This window comes from Hypanus sabinus, chromosome 20 (genome assembly GCF_030144855.1).
Source record: "Hypanus sabinus isolate sHypSab1 chromosome 20, sHypSab1.hap1, whole genome shotgun sequence".
Taxonomy (NCBI): Eukaryota; Metazoa; Chordata; class Chondrichthyes; order Myliobatiformes; family Dasyatidae; genus Hypanus; species Hypanus sabinus.
This window is the reverse complement of record NC_082725.1, coordinates 47,304,205-47,325,161: the sequence shown is the minus strand read 5'-3', so window position 1 is coordinate 47,325,161 and position 20,957 is coordinate 47,304,205. Positions and strand designations below refer to the sequence as shown.

At 41.5% G+C, this 20,957-nt stretch overlaps 1 protein-coding gene across 1 annotated transcript in view; it reads right to left on the bottom strand.

The window, feature by feature from the left end:
• LOC132378690 (uncharacterized) overlaps positions 1–10,347 on the bottom strand; it is a 48,775-nt gene extending 38,428 nt beyond the window's left edge. The window contains exons 1-2 of the mRNA XM_059945796.1: positions 9,328–10,347; positions 8,390–8,517 (exon numbers count right to left, since the gene is read on the bottom strand). Coding sequence (XP_059801779.1) covers positions 8,499–8,517; positions 9,328–10,103 — 795 coding nt within the window. The 5' untranslated portion in view covers positions 10,104–10,347 and the 3' untranslated portion in view covers positions 8,390–8,498. The remainder of the gene's footprint in view (positions 1–8,389; positions 8,518–9,327) is intronic.
• Positions 10,348–20,957: the final 10,610 nt, after the last annotated feature.

Genomic DNA, 20,957 nt, shown 5'->3' with positions numbered 1-20,957 from the left:
TCCATTCATCCCTCCCAGTACTTATCCTTGCAAGCAGAACAAGTGCTACACATGCCCATACACCCACTTCCTCACCTCCATCCAGGACCCCCAAACAGTTCTTCCAGGTGAGGCAACATTTTGCCTGTACATCTGTTGGGGTTGTTTATTGTGTCTGGTACTAGCCTCTTCTATATTGGTGAGACCCATCATAAATTGGGTCAACAAACACCTCTGCACCATCCCCCACAAGTGGTAATTCCTGGTAACCAAACAGTTTAATTCCAATTCCCATTCTCATTCTGACATGTTAATCCATGATCTCCTCTTGTGCCAAGATGAGACCACCCTCAGGGTGGAGGAGCAACACCTTGTATTCCATCTGGGTAGCCTCCAACATGATGGTATAAATATCAATTTCTCCTTCCAATAAACAAATTTCTCCCCCAACTCCCCCCCCATTCCCCACTCTGATCTTTTCCTTCTTCTCACCTGCCTATTACTTCCCTCTGGATCCCCTCCTCCTTCCCTTTCTCCTACTATGCATTCTCCTCTCCTATCAGATTCTTTTTTGTCCAGCCCTTGACCTTACCCCACCCGGCTTCACCCATCACCTTCCAGCCAGCCTCTTTCCCTCCTCCCCACCTTTATATTCTGGCATCTTCCCTCTTCATTCTCAGTCCTGAAGAAGGGTCTCAGCACGAAACATTGACTGTTAATTTATTTCCATAGATGCTGCCTGACCTGTTGAGTTCCTCCAGAATTTTGTGTGTATTGCTCTGGATTTCCAGCATCTGCAGACCTTCTTGTGTTTATGATTCACTAAATAACTTTAGCTACAAGCTGTAGCTATGAGGGGAAGAAACTATTCCTGAATCACTGAGTTTGTGCCTTCAGGCTTCTGCACTTCCTACCTGATGGTAACAGCGAGAAAAGGGCGTGTACTGGGTGCTGGAGGTCCTTAATAATGGACGCTGCCATTCTGAGACACTGCTCCTTGAAGATGTCCTTGGTACTTTGTAGGCTAGTACCTAAGATGGAGCTGACTAAATTTACAACTCTCTGCAGCTTCTTTTGGCCCTGTGCAGTAGCATTCCCACCCCCCCCCCCCCCCGCCCCATACCAGACAGTGATGCAGCCTGTCAGAATGCTCTCCGTGGTACATCTATGGAAGTTTTTGAGTGTATTTGTTGACATACCAAATCTCTTCAAACTCCTAATAACTGCCGTCTTCCCTTCTTTATAACTGTATTGATTTATTGCAACCAGGTTAGATCCTCAGACATCTTGACACCCAGAAACTTGGAAGTGCTCGCTCTCTCCACATCTGTTCCCTCTATGAGGATTGGCAAGTGTTCTTTCAGCTTACCCTTCCAGAAGGCCACAATCAGCTCTTTCGTCTCACTGATGTTGAGTGCCAGGTTGTTGCTGTGACACCACTGCACTAGTTAGCATATCCCACTCCTGTATGCCCTCTCGTCACCACTTGAGATTCTACCAGCAATGGCTGTATCGTCAGCAGATTTACAGTATAGATGGTATTTGAGCTATGCCTAGCCACACAGAGATGGGTGTATAGAGAGTAGAGCAGTGGGCTAAGCACACATCCCTGAAGTGCGCTAGTGTTGATCGTCGGCGAGGAGATTATGTTATCACCAGTCAGCACAGATTGTGGTCTTCCAGTTAGGAAGTTGAGGATCCAATTGCAGAGGGAGGTAGAGGCCCAGGTTCTGCAACTCCTCAATCAGGATTGTGGGAACGACGGTATTAAGTTCTGAGCTATAGTCGGTGAACAGCATCCTGAGATGCATCTGCCGTTGATCTCTTGTGGTGATAGGGAAAATGCAGTGGTTCCAGGTCCTTGCTGAGGCAGGAGTTCAGTCTAGTCATGACCAACCTCTCAAAGCTTTTCATCACGGTAGGTGTGGGTGCTACACGATAGTCATTAAGGCAGCTCAGTGTTATTCTTCTTTGGCACTGGTATAATTGTTGCCTTTTTGAAGCAAGTGGGAACTTCTGCCAGCAGCAGTGAGAGGTTGAAAATGTCCTTGAATACTCCCACCAGTTGGTTGGCACAGGTTTTCAGAGCCTTACCAGGTACTCCATCGGGACCTACTGCCTTGCGAGGGTTCAGTCTCTTTAAAGACAGTGTCACATCGGCCTCTGAGACAGAGGTCACAGGGTCACCGGGTGCAGCAGGGATCTTCACAGCTGTGGGTATATTCTCCCTTTCAAAGCAGGCATAGAAGGCATTGAGTTCATCTGGTAGTGAAGAATCGCTACCATTTATGCTATGGGTTTCTCTTTGCAGGAAGTAATGTCTTACAAGCCCTCCAGAGTTGCCGTGCATCCAATGTTTCTTCCAACCTCATTCAAGATTGTCTCTTCACCCTTGAAATAGCCCTCCACAAACTATACCAGGTTTTCTGGTACAGGCGTGGGTCGCCAGACGTGTATGCCACAGATTCAGCCTTCAGCAGATGATGTACCTCTTGGTTTATCCATGGCTCTTGGTTTGGGAATGTACAGTAAGTCTTTGTGGGTATATACTCATCCGCACAGGTTTTAATGAAGTCGGTAACAACTACAGCATACTCAACCAGATTTGAAGATGAATCCCTGAATACAGTCCAGTCCACCGATTCAAAGCAGTCCTGTAGGCACTCCTGTGCTTCCCTTGTCCATACCTTCTTGGTCCTCACTGCTGGTGCTGCAGTCTTCAGTCTCTGCCTATACTCAGAGAATAGAAGTACAGCCAGATGATCAGACTTCCTGAAGTGAGGATGTGGAATAGCACGGTAGGCATTCTTTATGGTGTGTAGCAATGGTCCAGCGTGATGTTTCCTCTGGTATTGCAAGTGACCTATTGATGGTAGTTGCTTAGTGATTTTTTTCAGACTGGCCTGGTTAAAATCTCTCGAAACAATGGTGACGGTGTTAGGATGTGCTGTTTTGTGCATGTTGATCCCATTGCTCAGATCATCTAAAGTCTGATTGACATTGGCCTGAGGTGGAGTGTAAACTGCTACCAGAATGACCCCGGAGAACTCCCGGGGTAGGTAAAAAGGACAGCATTTAACCGCTAGATATTCCAGGTCTGGTGAGCAGAATTGGGACAGCACCAAGAAGTGTTGATCATGAGGCATTGTCCTCCACCTCTGCGTTTGAGAGACTCTCTAGATCTATCCTGATGGTGTATAGTAAACCTGTTGATCTGAATTGCTGCTTCCAGTGCAGAAGGGGTTAACCAGGACTCTGTGAAACAAAGGACACACGCAGTCCTAATGTCCCTCTGATTCAGCACCCTGGCTCTGAGATCCCCATTTCCTTAAACGCACTTGTAACCCTGATCTACAGTCACAGGCATAGTTGTTTCTGTGCGTTTTAAGCGGCGATAGTTCATTTAAACACATTAAGACAACTTTGCTGACTGTACTGACCTTGGAAGTAGTTGTGCTTTTAGCTGTATCAGGCTGAAATGAAAATATTTAAGCATATCCATTGAGAGTACTGTAGCTACTTGAGTTGCCCCTAGGCACCCTGGAAGTACATTCACTGTCAGTTAGTTTACTTCAATCAAAAAGTTACTTTGAAATACAAGGAGTGTCACAGTCTTTGTTCCAACTCTATATATTAAATGCCTTTTGATTTCAGGGCCTGTCTCTGAAGCATGATATTCCTTAATGCAGTAGGCAGCAAGCATCATTAAGATTTTCAACATATATGCCACCTTTCTTCTTATCATGCAAATTATAATTGATCATTAATTGTATCTAGCAATAGACGCATATTGTGCAGCCACTAACTTTAGTAGCTTATAACCTGTTGAATCTTTTCTATGATTAAAATAATCTGAAGCCTCTTTTCACAAAACATAACTAAGATCAAACATCATTTGATGCAGTAAAAGAATGTATTTATTGTACACTGTACATTATAGTACCTACATTCCAGTCCCTTCTACATAAAAGTGAACTGGTAGTCTAATTTCATCTTTGAAGTGGAATTAGATAATGAGGATAATAAATTAATAGAAAGGCTTATTAATCTCAGAGTATCAAGATGAGAGAAAAATTTTGAATTATGTGGGCAAAATGAGTAACTGGAAAACATACCTTGTTTTATTACAAAATAGATTGTACATTATTCATAATGTCTGACTCATAATGTACCTCTTTTCCGAAACACTATATTCCCTCCCACAGCAAACATCTCTGTCTATTTTCTTTTTGTGAGTACAGTCGGCCCCCCTTATCTGTGGGGGATTGGTTCTGGGAACCCCCGCGGATACCACAAAACACGGATGCTCTAGGCCCTTATTCAACCTGTCTCAGTGCAGTGGACATTAGAACCCAGCAGTACAGCTCTGAATCTGCAGTGTTTCTGTTCATGAAAATAATGACGATCACGATTGGAAATAAAGTGTAAGTTTTAAAGCAATCGGAAAGAGGTGAAACGCCATCGGTCATTGGAAAAGTGTTAGACTACAGTCGGTCAACGATCAGACAACTTTAATGGAGAACGTGAAAGGCCCTGCCCCGATGAAAACTACAATTATTATTAAGCAATGCAGTGGTTTAATTATTGAAATACATACTTTTCTAGTGTCTCATATGCATAGAACAGTAGTACTATATACTAAGACAAAAGTATGACTAACTGACACTAAATAATACCGGATGTACCTGTTCCAGCTTCAAATCCGACTTAAAGATGGACTCAGGAACAGTACTTGTTCATAACCCGGGGACTGCTTGTACTTTAAAATCATCTCTAGATTACTTATAATACCTAATACAATGTAAATGCTTTGTAAACAGTTGTTATACTGTATGGTTTAGGGAATAATGACAAGAAAAAATAGTCCATACATGGTCAAACAACGAGTGCTGGAGAGAGAACTTCCGGCTTTTCCTGATCCATGGTTGGTTGAATCCGCACATGCTGAACCTACAGAAAAGGAGGGCCTACTGTAGATTGATGATGCCTCACCATCAAATTTCACCCAGCAAAGGATTATTACTTTCTTCACACTTGTGCTGTGATACATAAGGATAATAAATTAATAGAAAGGCTTATTAATCTCAGAGTATCAAGATGAGAGAAAAATTTTGTTAAATAATAAGCAAATTTTATTACTAGTTGCAGGAGTAATCTTCACAGTCCCACGATGAGAAAAAGTCCACTTTTGAACAATGATATCAGCAACAGATATGGCTGTCTTAGATTTTTTTAAAATTTCATTTAGTTGATTTAGTATCAATGTACATCCTGAAATTTTTGTTCTTTGCAGACATCCATGAAAACAGAAGAGTGCCCCAAGGAATGAGTGACAGTAAAAATGTTAGAACCCCAAAGCCCCCCACTTACCCCCCATGTACAAACAGCAGCAAAGCAACAACCTCTCCCCCCCTTCATCAAAAAAAAATCAGCACCCTTCACTAAGAAAGACACAATACAACAAAACTAATTAATCACAGAACAATTTGACACACCACAGGCTCTCTCTCTCTCTCTCTCTCTCCCCCTAATAAGGTGAAAAAGAGGTGTTCCCTTTCGCAGCAAGAGGAGAGATATAACAAAACAACCTGCTGACTTACGGTGTTAAAAGTCTGTCACGCTGCTTTTTTCCCCTGAGTTCTCTGACTCGAGATTCAGCAATAACCGAGAGAGAGAGAGAGAGAGCACAATTCGTCGAGTACAGAGCCTCCGACAGCTGGGCCGCTGTTCCATTTCCCTCCCACAATGCTTCAGTTTGCGGCACCGGCATGGATTCAGCCCATCCACAGAGCCGTAGATCCTTAGAACCCCGAAGGCATGCTAGTCTTCAAGGCCACATCCATGGGATTTCAAAAAGCAGCCAGCCGTGAGCCCTTGGGAGCGGGTCACACCACTGCAAAGAGCAGAAGTCTGAGTGTACCTCCAGGTCAGGGTCTTCAACAGAACCCCATCAACCCTGAAAAATTTAAATTGTTTTTGCAGGTGAGCTCGAAGGAGCTGCCATTGAGCACCATCATAACACTGCCTCCCACCTACATGCTTGAGTTAGCAAAGTAGGCATGTAATCATCGTTACAAGAAAAAAAAGCTCACTGCCAGTTTGTGCACAGTTAGCATTAACTATTAGTGTTAATGATTAACTTACAGGATTAGCAGCCAACATCTTGGACTGTTAGTGCAAAGACAAGAGACTAAATCCCACCATGACACCTAAAATATTTAATTTCAAGTCATTAAGTAAAGCCTGGAATCAAAGTTAGCCTCAGTAATGGTAACCTGGAGACTCTTGGATTGTCATAAAAACCCATCTGGTTAATTACTGTTCTTCCTCTGGGAAGAAATCTGCTCTCTTTATCTGGACTAGTCTATAGGTGATGCCAGATCTGATTAACAATATCGCAGTGTGGGCAATAAAAGCCAGTATTTTCAGCAAAGTTCACATCCCATGAATGTACTGTATAACACATGGCTACAAATAATGTTGGCTGGGTAATGAGATTGACCACGATCCAACTCAGCACCACAACAGTTCCTTGAATAATACTTTGGTTAAAGAACGATTCTGACAGTGCGATACCATTCTCACTTCTGCATTGGAGCAGTAGCTTGAATATTGTATCAGGATACTAAACTGTGACTTGTACCCATGACCAAAGTGAATTGGGGTTAAGTGTCCAACTTACTGAGTCAAATTAACCTCATGTCTGAATGATATTAACACAGTAATACTTCATATTTGGTAAAACCCAATATTCCTTATTTCAGTTTTTGTGTTACCATAAATCTCTCATTCATGAATGTCACCTGCAATGTTCTGTCTGCTGTCAATTATCCGTTTCTTCTTTTCCTTTTTCCCCCTCACTATTTCTAAGCACATTTTACACCGCTATTGATGTTAGCTTTAGCATGAAGTGATTTCATCTCAAAGTTCAAAGTAAATTTAATTATCAAAATACATATATGTCACCATATTCAACCCTGAGATTCATTTTCTTGTGGACATACTCAACAAATCTATGGAAAGGTAACTATAACAGAATCAATGAAAGACCCCCCAGCTAGGGCATTCAACAGAATGCAGAAGATAACTAATTCTGCAAATGCAAATATAAATAAATAGCAATAAATAATGAGAACATGAGATGAAGAGTCCTTGAAAGTGAGTCCATTGATTGTGGGAACATTTCAATGATGGGCAAGTGAAGTTATCCCCTTTTTGTTCAAATCCTGATGGTTGAGGGGTAGTAGCTGTTCTTGAATCTGCTGGTGTGTGTCCTAAGGCTCTTGTACCTTCTTCCTAATGGCAGCAGCGTGAGAAGAAAATAATATGTATCTCTCAAGATGGGCACCGCTTCCCTGCAATAGCATTTCATGTAGTTGTGCTCATTGGTTGGGAGGACTTTACCCGTGGTGGTCTGGGCTGAATCCACTACTTTTTGATTTTCTATTCTAAAATTGGTCTCTTAACTGAAAGTAATTTTGCTAAGTTACTCATTTCCAGGGCTATTCAGGAAAGGCAGAAGAGATAAAAGTTAAAAGCATGAAAGTTACTTTTAGGGTATTTGTTTAAACGTATAGTTTTCAATCATAGTAAATGTGGTAAAATTTCCTGGTGATCAATAAATTGTGTTTGGAACTTTATATTTCCTTTGTAACCCCAGGTGAAGTTGAGAAACTTGAGGCCATAGATTATACAAAAGGTTTAAATTCCAGTCTATAATAATCTGGTATAGGCCACAAGCATTGAGTAAATTTATTGTGTGCGAGGAAATTCTTGGAGCCAGGAAGGAAGTTAAGGAAAATGTATGGGAAAAGCTTTGTGAAAAAATATTTTAATGTGCATTTTCATTTCAGATGTTAAGCAATCTACAGTTATTCTCACCTACCCTATAATCAAAATAAAATATTTGGAATTCAATGTTGAAACACCAATGCAAACACTTCATTAAAAAATAATTTTTTTACATTCTCCCTACTTCTAAGAAATTTCTGAAAATAATCTTGCATCCTTCCAAGGGCATTATAATTGAGTTTTGTTTTGTTCCCTGTACTTGGATCTCCTGTTGAGCTTGGACCAAATGTTACAGGGAGTTTTTATACCCAGTGACATATTCTGGATGAACAATATATTATTTGGCCGAAAACGTTGACAATACTCTTTTCCATAGATGATGCCTGGCTTGCTGAGTTGCTCCAGTATTTTATGTGTGTACTGTTATCATGGCAGTTACAGTTTTCCAATATGCACAATATCCAAAATCCATTGTGACAACTCTTGTACATGTACTCATGACATTTATGACACAATATAAATCTTCAAAATTAAGTTAGTATCATTTTGTTTTTATTAGCTGTAAATTAAAAGGTTAATGTAAAAGCATGTTTGTTACTTTGCTTGATAGTGTATTTACCTGAGCCAGGATATATCACAAAACCATCAGTTCAGCTGTTTATTACTTCCTACTCAGCAATGGGCCACCAAGAGAGCAGGGAACTTAATACTGAAAGTGTTGGAGATACTCAGCCGGTCAGGCGGTATCTGTGAAGAGAGAAATGGTGTCAATTTCAGGTCATAAGCTTTCTTCAGAACTAGGAGAGGTGAGTGAAGCACAGGTTTTAAGAAGCAGGGATAAAAGGAGAAGGGGAAGTGTGGTGAACTATGTGCCTGTCTGGACAAGCCCCCTGCTGACTGCTCCTGTGGGTCCTCCCACAGGCCACTGTATAAAGGCGATCTGAGGCCTGACACTCGGCCTCAGTCTCCAGGATGTAGTATGATAGACACTCACTCCTGGTTCCTTCTTCCAGTCAATAAAAGCCGATGTCTCGCCTTACGTCTCAGTATGAGTTATTGATGGTGCATCAATTTTATTGACTGGAAGTTTTAAAACATGGAAACCGTTTTGCGTCCGGACCAGTTGGATTTGGACCCTCAGGACCCTGACGCAGCTCTCGCTTTTGAACACTGGCTTGCATGCTTCCAATCGTACTTGGAGGAGGTTCGTGCAACTGAACCCGCCGTTATGCACAGAATTCTACTCTCGAGGGTCACCCCCAAAGTTTACTCCATTATCCGGGACCTGCCGACCTACGATGGGGCACTGGACGCCCTCAAAAGACAGTACCTGCGGCCGGTGAACGTCTACGCAAGACATCGTTTAGCTACCCGGCAACAGCGGCCTGGCGAATCGTGCGCTGAGTTTCTCTGAGCACTACAGACACTCGTCCGACCTTGCGACTGCAAGACGCTCACGGCAGAACAGCATGCGGAGCTGCTGGTGCGAGATGCCTTTGTGACGGGACTGAGGTCAGTGTACATGCGCCAGCGACTGCTGGAAAATGCCGACCTTACCTTACGCTCGGCGATAGAGACGGCCAACGCTCTAGAAGCTGCTTTGCATAATGCTGACGCTGTCCAGTCGCACGATTCCCCGCCGGTTCCGTGGACACCTCAGACCCCGCCACCGCCGGCTCCCGGGAGCGAATTCGCCAACGCCGCTGCCAGTCGCGATTCCACGAGCTCCCCGAACCCGACCACGGTGGTGGCCCGTCAGATGCCTGTGCTTTGTTCTTTCTGCGGCCATAGAAAACACCCTCGACAACACTGTCCAGCGCGAGAAGCGACCTGCTCCAGCTGCGGAAAGCGGGGCCACTTCGCCAAGGTCCGTAAGTCTCAACCTCGAGCGGAGTGCGGCGCTGCGGGTGAAACGTGGGGGCCGCCATCTTGCATGCCCGGATGTGGGCGGCCATCTTTGTCGACGTCAGCACGCCCCGCCCCCGACCCTCCGATGCTGGCCGGGTACCCCGGATGTGAGCGGCCATCTTTGTCGACGTCAGCATGCCCCGCCCCAGCCCTCCGATGCTGACCGGGTCTCTGGCCACTGTGACCCTCGACCAAAGCGCCCCACACCAGCTTGCAAGGTCCATGATGGACATCCGGGTGGAGGGGCACAGGACTAGATGCCTGTTTGAGGGATAAAAGGAGAAGGGGAAGGCAGATAAAAGGCGAGTTGGTGATGGAAAAACTGAATGCCAAAAAGTAAAGGAAAACTGGAGGGAACTAATACACTTGGGAACAAATAAAGGAACAAAAGATGGGTCTGAAAGAGACATATGTGGAAAAAGCATTATCACAATCTGTTGCTACCAAACAAAAATGAAACAGACACTGGGACTCTGAAATGAAAAACAACTCAGTAATTACTTGTTATTTTGAAATTACTGGTCACAATGTTGACTTGAATCATGCAATCTTCTGGATTTAATCATTAAATAAAATAGCATCAAGGGACTTTTATAAACAAAAGGGAAGTTGGAGATCAGGCACAGGTCAGCCATGAAGTAGTGAAGTGGTCCAGCAGGTTTCCAATGTCACAATAACACAAGAGATTCTGCAGGTGGTGAAAACCCTGAGCAACACACAAAAAATTCTGGAGGAACTCAATGAGTCAGGCAGCATCTATGGAGCGGAAGAAACAGTTGATGTTCGGGCCAAGACTCTTCATCATGACTGGAAAGAAAAGGGGCAGAGGCAGGTGTAAGGAAGTAGGGGTGGGGGAAAGAGTAGAAGCTGGCAGAAACGGTGAGTGGGACAGCAGGGTTGCAGTAAGAAGATGGGAGGGGATAGTTGAGCTGAAGGAGAAGAAGTATAATAGATGACAGTACACCATGAAATAAAGGAAAGGGAGAGAGGAACCAGAGGGAGGTGATGCACAGCTGAGAAGAAAAGAAGCATTGAGAGGTTAACCAAAATGAAGAATGGAAAAAGAGGGAAGGGGCAGAATAATTACCAGATATTAGAGAAGTAGGTGTTTATGCCATTAGGTGGAAGACTGCACAGAATATGAGGCGTTGCTCCTTCAACATAAGTTTGGGCTCATTATGACAGTAGAGAGGCCAATGGACCTTAATCATCAATGAGACCTGATACAAACGGGAAACTGCTTCGTCAATCTATCAGCTGCAAAAAGCACAATCTCCCGTGGCTACCTATTTCAATTTGACTTCTTATTCCTATTCTGTCTGTGGCCATGATGAGACCATAAAATCATAAGAGTTTAAGAAATAGAAGCAGGATTAGGCCATTTGGCCCATCAAGTCTGCTCCATCATTTTGTCATAGCTGATCCAATTTTCCTCTCAGCCCGAATCGCCTACCTTCTCCCTGTATTCCTTCATGCCCTGCCCAATCAAGAATATTCAAGAGACTACAGACTCGGAGCCATCAAACGCTCTTAATACGACAGGCCATTCAATCATGGAATCATTTTCTTGAACCTCCTCTGCACCTTCTCCAGTTTCAGCACATCCTTATCTCAGAAAGGGACCCAAAACTGCTCACAATACTCCAAGTATAGTCTCACCAATGCCTTATAAAGTCTCTATATTATATCCTTGCTTTTATATTCTAGTCCCCTTGAAATGAAAGCTAACATCACATCTGCCTTCCTCAACACAGACTCAACCTGCAAATTAACCTTTAGGGAATCTTGAACAAGGATTCCCAAGTCCCTTTGTACCTCAGATTTTTGTATTTTCTTTCCATTTAGAAAACACTCAACCTTTTAACTTCTTCTACCAATGTGCATGATCATACACTTCCCAACACGATATTCTATCTGCCATTTCTTTGCCAATTCTGCTAATCTATCTAAGTCCTTATGTAGCCTCTCTACTTCCACAAAACTACCTGCTCCTCCACCTTTCTTCACATTGTCTGCAAATTTTTCAACAAAGCCATCAATTCCATCATCCAAATTATTGACGTGTACTGTAATGTAAAAGGTCCCTACACCGACCCCTGTGGAACATTACTAGTCACCAGTAGCCAGTCAGTAAAGGCTCCCTTTATTCCCACTCTTTTCCTCCTGCCAATCAGCCATTGCTTTATCCATGTCAGAATATTTTCTGTCATACCATGGGCTCATAGCTTGTTAAGCAGCCTCGTGTGGCACCTTATCAAAGGCCTTCTGAAAATCCAATACACAACATCAACTGATTCTCCATTGTCTATCCTGCTTGCTCTTTCTTCAAAGAATTCCAACAGATTTGTCAAGCAAGATATTCCCTTGAAACCATGCTGACTATGGCCTATTTTATCAAGTAACTCCAAGTACCCAGGTACCTCAGCTTTAACAATTGACTCCAACATCTTCCCAACCACTGAGGTCAGACTAACTGGCCTACATCTTTCCTTTCTTCTGCCTTTTTTCTTTCTTGTTGAGTGGAATGATATTTACAATTTTAAAGTCTTACAGAACCATTCCATAATCTAGTGATTCTTGAAAGATCATTATTAATATCTCCACAATTTCTTCAGCTTCCCCTTTCAGAACTCTGGGGTGTACACCATCTGTTCTAGGAGCCTTGTCTATCGTCAGACCTTTCAGTTTCCAAAGAACCTTCTCTCCAGTTATGGTAACTTCACACATTTCATGACCCCTGATACATGGAACTTCTACCGTACTGCTATTGGATTCCATTGTGAAGACCGATGCAAAATAATTCTTCAGTTCATCCGCCATTTTGTTGGCTGCCATTACGACCTCTCCAGCATCTTTTTCCAGTGGTCTGTTATCCACTCTAGTCTCTCTTACACTTTATGTATCTAAAGAAACTTTAGGAATCCTTTTTAATATTATTGTGTAGCTTACTTCTGTATTTCATCTTTACCTTCATAATGACTATTTTAATTGCCTTCTGTTGGTTTTAAAAGTCTCACAATCCTCTAACTTCCCATTAATTTTGCTCTATTAAATTCCCTCTCTTTGACTCTTATGTTGGCTTTGACTTCTCTTGTTAGCCACAGTTGTGTCATTTTGCCATTAGAATATCTCTTTGGGATGGATATATTCTGTGCCTTCCATATTGCTTCCAGACACTTCAGCCACTGCTGCTCGGCTGTCATCCCTGCCAGTGTTCTTTTCCAATCAACTCTGACCAACTCCCCTCTCATGTTTCTATAATTCCCTTTACTCCACTGTAATGCTGTACATCTGACTTTAGCTTTTCCTTCTCAAATTTCAAGGTGAATTCGATATTATGATATTACCTTAAGCTCTCTAATCAATTCTGATTCATTGCACAACACCCAATCCAGAAAAGCTGATCCTCTAGTGGGCTCAATCATGAACTGCTCTAAAAAGTCATCTCATAGGCGTTCTAGAAACTTCCCTTTCTGGAACCTGCACCATCCTGATTTTCCCAAATCACGTGCATATTAAAGTCCCACAAGACTATTGTAACATTGCCCTTTTGGCATGTATTTTCTATCTCCTGTTGTAAATTGTAGGCTGGTCACTAATCAAAGCTCTATTATGCTGCCTTTTACCCTCGGATAGTGGGCTTGATTGAACTACCCTCCTCTGCAAACTTCTGCTGTCCAGATTGACTGCTGGTCAAAGGTCTATGAGGCTAAAGTCGGGTTGGAGGAGCAACTCCTCGTAATTCTCCAATTTAATGGTATGAACACTGATTTCTCGAACTTCCTGTAATTTCTTCCTTCCACCCTCCTCTCTTTTCCATTCCCCATTCTGGTTATCCTCTCTTCCCTTCCCTTCTCCTCAACCCATCCATCACCTTCCTCTGGTTCTCCTCCTTTCTTCTATTCACTGTCCTCTCCTATTAGATTTCTTCTCCTTCTTCTTTCCCATACCTCTTCCATTTATCCCCTCCCAGATTCGTACATCATCCCTCACCCATCCACATTCCTCCTTACTTGGTCTCACTTGTACTTCTTCCCTTCCTTCATCCTCTTTTTCTGCTTCTGACCCTTTATTTCCCATTCCTGATGAAGGACCTTGGCCTGAAACATCAATTGTTTATTCCCCTACATGGATACTGCTGACTTGCTGATTTCCACCAACATTGTGTGTGTGTTGTCCAATGTTAGAATGCAATGTATGTCCAGAGGTTGGTCCATAGTGGTGGTTCCTGCATATGGTGCTGCTGATAAATTGTGCTACTGAGATGTTTTAGTTTAAGAAATTATGATTGGAGCTTACTTTCTTTAAACAATTTTTGTAAACTTAGTCTGCTTGATAGACAGCAGCAGTATTCGTGCTCTGATCTGTGGTAATTAGGCTGTAATAATAGGGCTAGGAGTTCAAAGCAAGAGGTTTGGTTGTGCGAAGTGTTTTAACAATGCATGAGTCCACCCGTGCTAAAGAGCAGCTGGATCTGGGCAGAAAGGGGGTTGGTGGGAGGAGATGAGAAGGAATTTTAATTGGGTCAAGAGCTATGATTGGCCTATGATATGCCAAAGGTCATGACTGGGTGCAGATACTTCAGGAGTGCAATTGGCTAGGGATGAACCAGGGTTACAGCCAGGCCAGGGATTTGCTGTGAGCCATAATCAGATCCTAGGGAAGCAATGGCAGACATTTTTAATGCAATAAAATTCACAGAGGAAAGAGTGAGCAATTTATAAAACACAAGAATGGTTTGCCAATGACTTCCCTTAAGTTGCCCAGAATTGCTTGCTTTTCACATGCTGTAAATTATAAAGGACACACACTGTCACCTTCCCTCGTGAAGCAATTATAACAGCAGCATTTGATGATATTGTCATGTCTGAAGTAAGTTGAGAATGAAACCTTTGCAGAGGTGAATCATGTTAGGAAATGTTCAGCCCAATCTCTTGCCCCAGAATCTGGCAAAATTCACTTTCAATGTGCAATTCATGGACAACACATGAGAGCAAATGAGTCCAGTTTTTACGCTTTAGTGTCAGATCCTGTGTATGAGATTATTTTTGGATTACCCATTTGCTCTGTATCACTGCACCTTTCAGATAATTATTCAATAATCATTATGTTGGTGATTTTCTACTGTAAAACCCCAAACCTAGAGACCTAGAGAGACCGCCATCAGATTAAAACTCACTCATATCCCCTTTTGTTAATGGTACGAACTTCCAGCTCCTATCATTTTGCACATGCAGGCTGGACGTTGCCTACTGGATATGTTGGATGCTCCTGTATGCTGGTTCTTTAAGCACAAAAGCAGCTGTTTCCCTTAAGCTTGGTTGCTATAAAGAATTGTGTTTTGAACAGGAAATGTTTCTTAGCAATGTTTCTGATATCAAGCGAAGTAAAAGCAGGAGACTGAAATCAACTTTGTCAAATGATCCTTTCATGGATTTTACGTTGACCTTTTAGATATAGTCAGCACCAGTATGGTATCAAGCCCCATGGAGCAGAAGGACTCAGAGTCAACTCCCAGACTGCGTAGAGTTAGCTGAACAAAGGGCACATCAATTAACCAGCACTAAAAGGGGGAAATAAGCCATGAGCTTTGTGTTCACTCCAGGGAGTGCTGCTGAAAAGTGCCAGCCTTTTGGCCTCAGCTGAGGACAGGATCAAAAAACACCAGCGAGGATTAGTCTGCTGGAAAAATGTCATTTTTACATGAGTACCTCATTCAGAAGCAAAGCTGTCATAGTATTTCCCAAGCCAAGATTTTCTCTGAGCTGTTCTTGTTCCAGCTCCATATCCATAATTTACCTAAGGGATGGCAGAAGTTCACCTCAGAGTGACAGATGAGAGCAGTTTGGAGAACCTTACAAGGACATGTGATTCTTTCAACCACTTTAGCTAAAAGTAAAAAAAAAAGACAGGAAATTGAGCATTCAACATATTACTCTTGGGGAACATCATTCTTGACAAGAAAATCTGAGCAACAATAGCATCAATTGCGGGCTTTAACCATTGCGAGCAGTTGCTCATTTGGCTGAGGCAGCGAAAAGTTTAAAAAGTTCTGTGCCTTTCGGGGTTTTTCGGTGGGGGAGGTAGTGTTAAAGAAGCAGTGAGTCTGCAGAAGGACTTGGACAGATTGAGAGAATTGCCAAAGATATGACAGAACATAGTGTAGGGAAGCGTAAAGTCATGCATTTTGGTACAAGGAATAAGGACTATTTTCTACATGGGGAGGAAATGCAAAAATCAGAGGTGTAAAGGGACTAGGGAGTCCTTGTGCAGTATTCCATAAAAGTCTACTTGCAGGTTGTGTCAGTGGTAAGGAAGACAAATGCAATGTTACAATAAATTTTGAGATGACTACATTTTTGGTCAGACCACAATTGGAGAATTGTGAGTAGTTTTGGGCCCTTTATTTAAGAAAATATGTGCTGGCATTGGAGAGAGTCCAGAGGGTGTACACAAGAATGAAAGGGGTAATTTTTTAGGGGCATTTGATGGTTCTGGGCCTGTACTTGCTGCCGAGTTTAGGAGAATGAGAGGGGGAATCTCATTGAAATCCACCAAATATTGGGGTTATGGATAGAATATTTCCTATAGTGGGGGAGTCTAGGACCAGAGGGCACAGCCTTGGATTAAAGGGACATTCATTTAGAACAAAGATGAGTAGGAGGTAGATAGCCAGAGGGTAGATAACGAATCTGTGGAATTCATTGCCACAAATGGCTGTTGAGGCCAGGTCATTGGATATACTTAAAGAAGAAATTGATTGGTTCTTGATTAGGCTGGACGTCAGAAGTTATGGGGAGAAGGCAGGAGAATAGGGTTGAGAGGAATAATAAATCAGCTATGATGGAATGGTGGAGCAGACTCGATGGGGCAAATGGTCTAATTCTGCTCCTATATCTCACGGTCTTATGTTTTAAGATCCCATAAGGAAAACTTTTGTCGCAACTTGAGGAAACAAAGCTCAAAAAGGACCCCAGTAGAGTCTATAGGAGTACAGATGCATATCATCCCCATCATGTCTACAGCAGATGATTGCTGCAAATAACCAAGGTGATTTTCCATTATTTGTTCCAGAAAAAAAAAATGTGCCTATTTTCAGGAATAACTATCAGAGTTCTGGGATACAGGTTTGAGGAACAATTGAAAAAGAAAAGACTTCACCTAATGAAACACATTTTCAGAACACAAGGTTTGGGTGGTCCAGTCTCATCATTTCTCATTCTCCAAGGGAATAATATACCAGCCATTAAGCTACCAGAATGACATATAGAGATCTGGACCATTGATCCTGCAACATGAGTTTGAATCTCAAAATGCAACTAGAGATATTCAATTTAAGCAAATTAATAAATCTAGAATTTATTTATCGGCACAAAGAAATTACAGAGGAAAGAGTCTGTGATTTATAAAACACAAGAACCAAAATATTTTCCTTTTTTCTGCAGGTAAAATGACGTCAAATGTTTCCTTATTAGGTGAGTTGCAATGTCTTTACATTGCAGCTAATGTATTCTCCAGGATCATAGCTGAAGGCTTTCTATACAAAATAATTTACTCTCTTCGTGTCCAATGCAACACAACCACACTGTTAGGTTCTCTGGTTTATTTGCCTAGCCAGTTCATAGTACAGTACAAGCTCTTACTCTACTCTCTTCATTCTTTGATGCGAGTTATTTGTCCAGAAATCCAATGGCTTGGCCAGCTTCATTTGTTACACCATGCATAGCTGAAATGAAATCCAATTGATTGCGAGCTTTTGCTGCACACGATATCTCAGTGGGAAATGATTGTGTCCAGAATTTAATACTTAGATTCATGCTTTGAGCTGCACTGAGGCTGTGGCCTGGTCCAGCTGCTCTAGGCTCCGTGTCTGCAGGCCCCACCACGTTTGCTCCGCTCTGTGCTGACCTGAGGCCGAGGCAGTGGGCTTCGTGTCTGAGGACTCACTTTCATTGCTTACTTTTACTGTTTGCACAATCCGTGTTTTTTTCTCTCTCTGCATGTTGGGTCTTCGCACTTGTCTTTTTTTATGAGTTCTTTTTGGTTTCTTTGCATTGTGGCTGCCTGTATGAAGACTAATCTCATGATTGTAATATGTATACATACTTCGAATAACCTATACATTTCAATATTTTACCAAGTAGTAGTTGGGGCACCATTTCCTAATATCTCTCTCCTTCACTCCAGAAGCTACTGGGAAATGAAGCTAATTAGTGAAATTGCTGACAGCATCATGCAGCATAACAATTTTTGTCTTTCCTCCATGCAGAATGCCTCTGCAATTTTCTTCCCTCATTGATGCAACCCAGGGAACAGTTAGTCACATGTCACAATCCTTAAATTGGTGACAACCTTAAAATAACAATTACTCCCCAGAGCCAATATTACATATAATTTGTAGGTGGCACCTCCAAAGAGATTCAATTTTCACCTTGTATTCTTTGTGGGGCAGGCAACATGAAGTACACAAACATAAGAATAAAACACAAGCAAACATAGAACCTGTCAGCGCTCAAGATAAAGTTCCCCTTTCTCCCCCGCTATTGTCCAATTGAGACTCATGTTCTCAGAAACACTGTATTAGTTTCAATGCTATTGAACAAAGAATAAATATATTGGTCTGGACACTGCTATTTTTTGCATGGTTCCTTGCTTCATCTCAGAAGACATCTCCATCTGTGCTGAAATGATACCTGGATGATAGGTTCAGATCTCTGAAGCAGTTCTTAAAGTTTCATCAGGGATTGGAGAGGGACTGAAATTCAGGAAGCTGAATAAGAAGCAACAGCAGTGATAAATTTACAATTAAGCTGTTCTTTGTGAATGAACAATCGATTGCTCATAAATCAGCAGACATTCAATTGTTCAGCTAGTCTTCCCAGGACAAAAGACATTCCCTTTGAATTGGATTGGAATTCAATCACATACAGCAACTTCACCTCTTTCATGTCAGCATAGTGCAGCATATTCCCCTTTCCTACTGCTTACAGTTACTTTAACTCTGGAAAAGGATTTGCTTTGCTTACCTATAAAACAAAATTTGTGAATTTTTGTAAGAATCATTGAATACTGACATTTCCACAGGTTTTTATTTCAATAGGTTTCAAAAGGTACACTTAATGTCAGAAAAAAATATACAATACACATCCTGGAAGTCTTTTTCTTTAGTGGCACTGAAGTCATGGTTACTCTGCATCAATAACTGAAATGATAGAACTGATTCCAGTTTGCTTGTCAAATTAAATGAAATCTAAAATACTCTAATATGCCGTTATTGCATTCATTCCTTAAAATATTAACAACCAGCACAAAAAAATAAATGTTGTCTTAACCTAGTAAATGGTTATTAAATGGTCAGAGGCTGTATATTTTGATTGTTAATGCGCAGCTGATCAGGGTGTGTGGTAGTTTGTGTGGGTTAATGAAGAAGGACAAAGGGCTGGTAAATAACCAGGGCTGCCACACTAACAAAAAGGAAATTTGTCACATTGTCATTTAAGGTCACAGTTAGCTTATCGAGAGCAAAGAGGTTGAACAATGAATGATGGTGGCAGTGTGGAAACCGATGGAGCATACATCACTGTAGGGCAAAGGGCAATTTCCTTTTTAATAACTGCAACCATTGTAATATATATTTATGAGGGGATGTTGGCCAGATATCCAGGTGCCTTCTTTAAAAGACAGCAGGTGTCCATAGAAGGGAAGGGCTGCAAATGGAAGATAAGATTGGTAACCTGAAAGGGAGAAATGTGATGAAAAGAACCTACATTTGAAAAAAATAATTAGTGCAGATGCAGACCCATTCTGAGCTGTTTCTGGTAAATGCACTGTAGGTTGTCAAATTACTTTGCTGCATTTTATTTCTACATTATATTACAATTTCCCTGTGTTTTTACTTGCACTTTCCTGGGAAATTCTGTAAATTTTTTCTGGTATTTTAAATTTGGTCATCAAGATGAAGTAGTAGTGTAGTGACTGTGCCGATATGATACTCAACGTTTAAAGAAAAAATAAAACAGATCAGAAGACCTGTTTGCTTTATCATTTCAGTATTGATCATTGTAATAGATAATATATTTCAGTAACTATCATTGATTATTATTTCTGGCCAGGCACATTATCCCGAATATCAGATGTCACTTTAAAGCAGTTTTCACCAGTAAGCTATTTTCCAACTGAGTTGCTGATTTTTAAAGCTGAAGTGTATATTTTCCTTTCAACATTTATTTATTTAAAATCTGCTTTTAAATAATGATTGAACTATATCCATTAAAGAAATATAAAAGAATTAAGCTACCCTTTCCAAAAGTTCATTAAAATGCCAGAATGCACAGATAAACTTGTAATTAATTACAACTCTATTTAAACTACACCTTGAATATTATGTTCAACTTATGCCCTCCCAACTGAAGAAAGGATATAATTGTTGCAGGGATGTGACAAAGGTTTATGAGACTGAATCTCGGGATCAGGTGGCAGGTGTGGAATTGATGTACTAGACGAGGATAAGCAAATTATGTCCATATTCTGTTTCTTTTAAATTACAGTAATATTATTGTAAAATACAGGGGTCTCCTGAATAGATACAGGGATGATGCCTTGAACTGGGATCACAGACTTAAAGTGAGAAGTCATCTTTTTCAGGACAGAATAAGCAAAGATGTTTTCATGCAGGGAATACTGAAGTGCTGAAAATTTCCACCTAAGATCATGGCAGTTCAATTGCTGAGTATATTAGAAGCATGGATTGATATGTTTCTAAATATTAGGGAATCTTGGGAGATGGGATGGGATTTGTTACTGAAGTATAAAAAATCAGAAATAATTTTATTTTATGGTTGACCAGTCATGAGAGACAAAATGGTCTACTCCTGTTTCTGCATTGTATATTCTTATGTGCCCATCGAAATTATCTGTTTACAGTGCCTCAATGAGAACGCCAGAATGTGAGGGAGTCCAGAGAACCAGTCCGGGTTGGAATGCCAGTAAAGTTTAAGGTAAATTTTATTATTAATGGACATATACATCACCATATACAACCCTGAGATTCAATTGACTGTGGGCATACTCAACAAATCTATAGAATAGTAATTATAACAGGATCAATGAAAGATCAACCAGAGTGCAGAAGACATCAGATTGTGCAAATGCAAATATAAATAAATAACAATAAATTTATGAGAACATGAGATAATGAGATAGAGTCCTTGAAGTGAGATAATTGATTGTGGGAAATATTGCAATAATGGGGCAAGTGAGTGTAGTTATCCCTTTTGTTC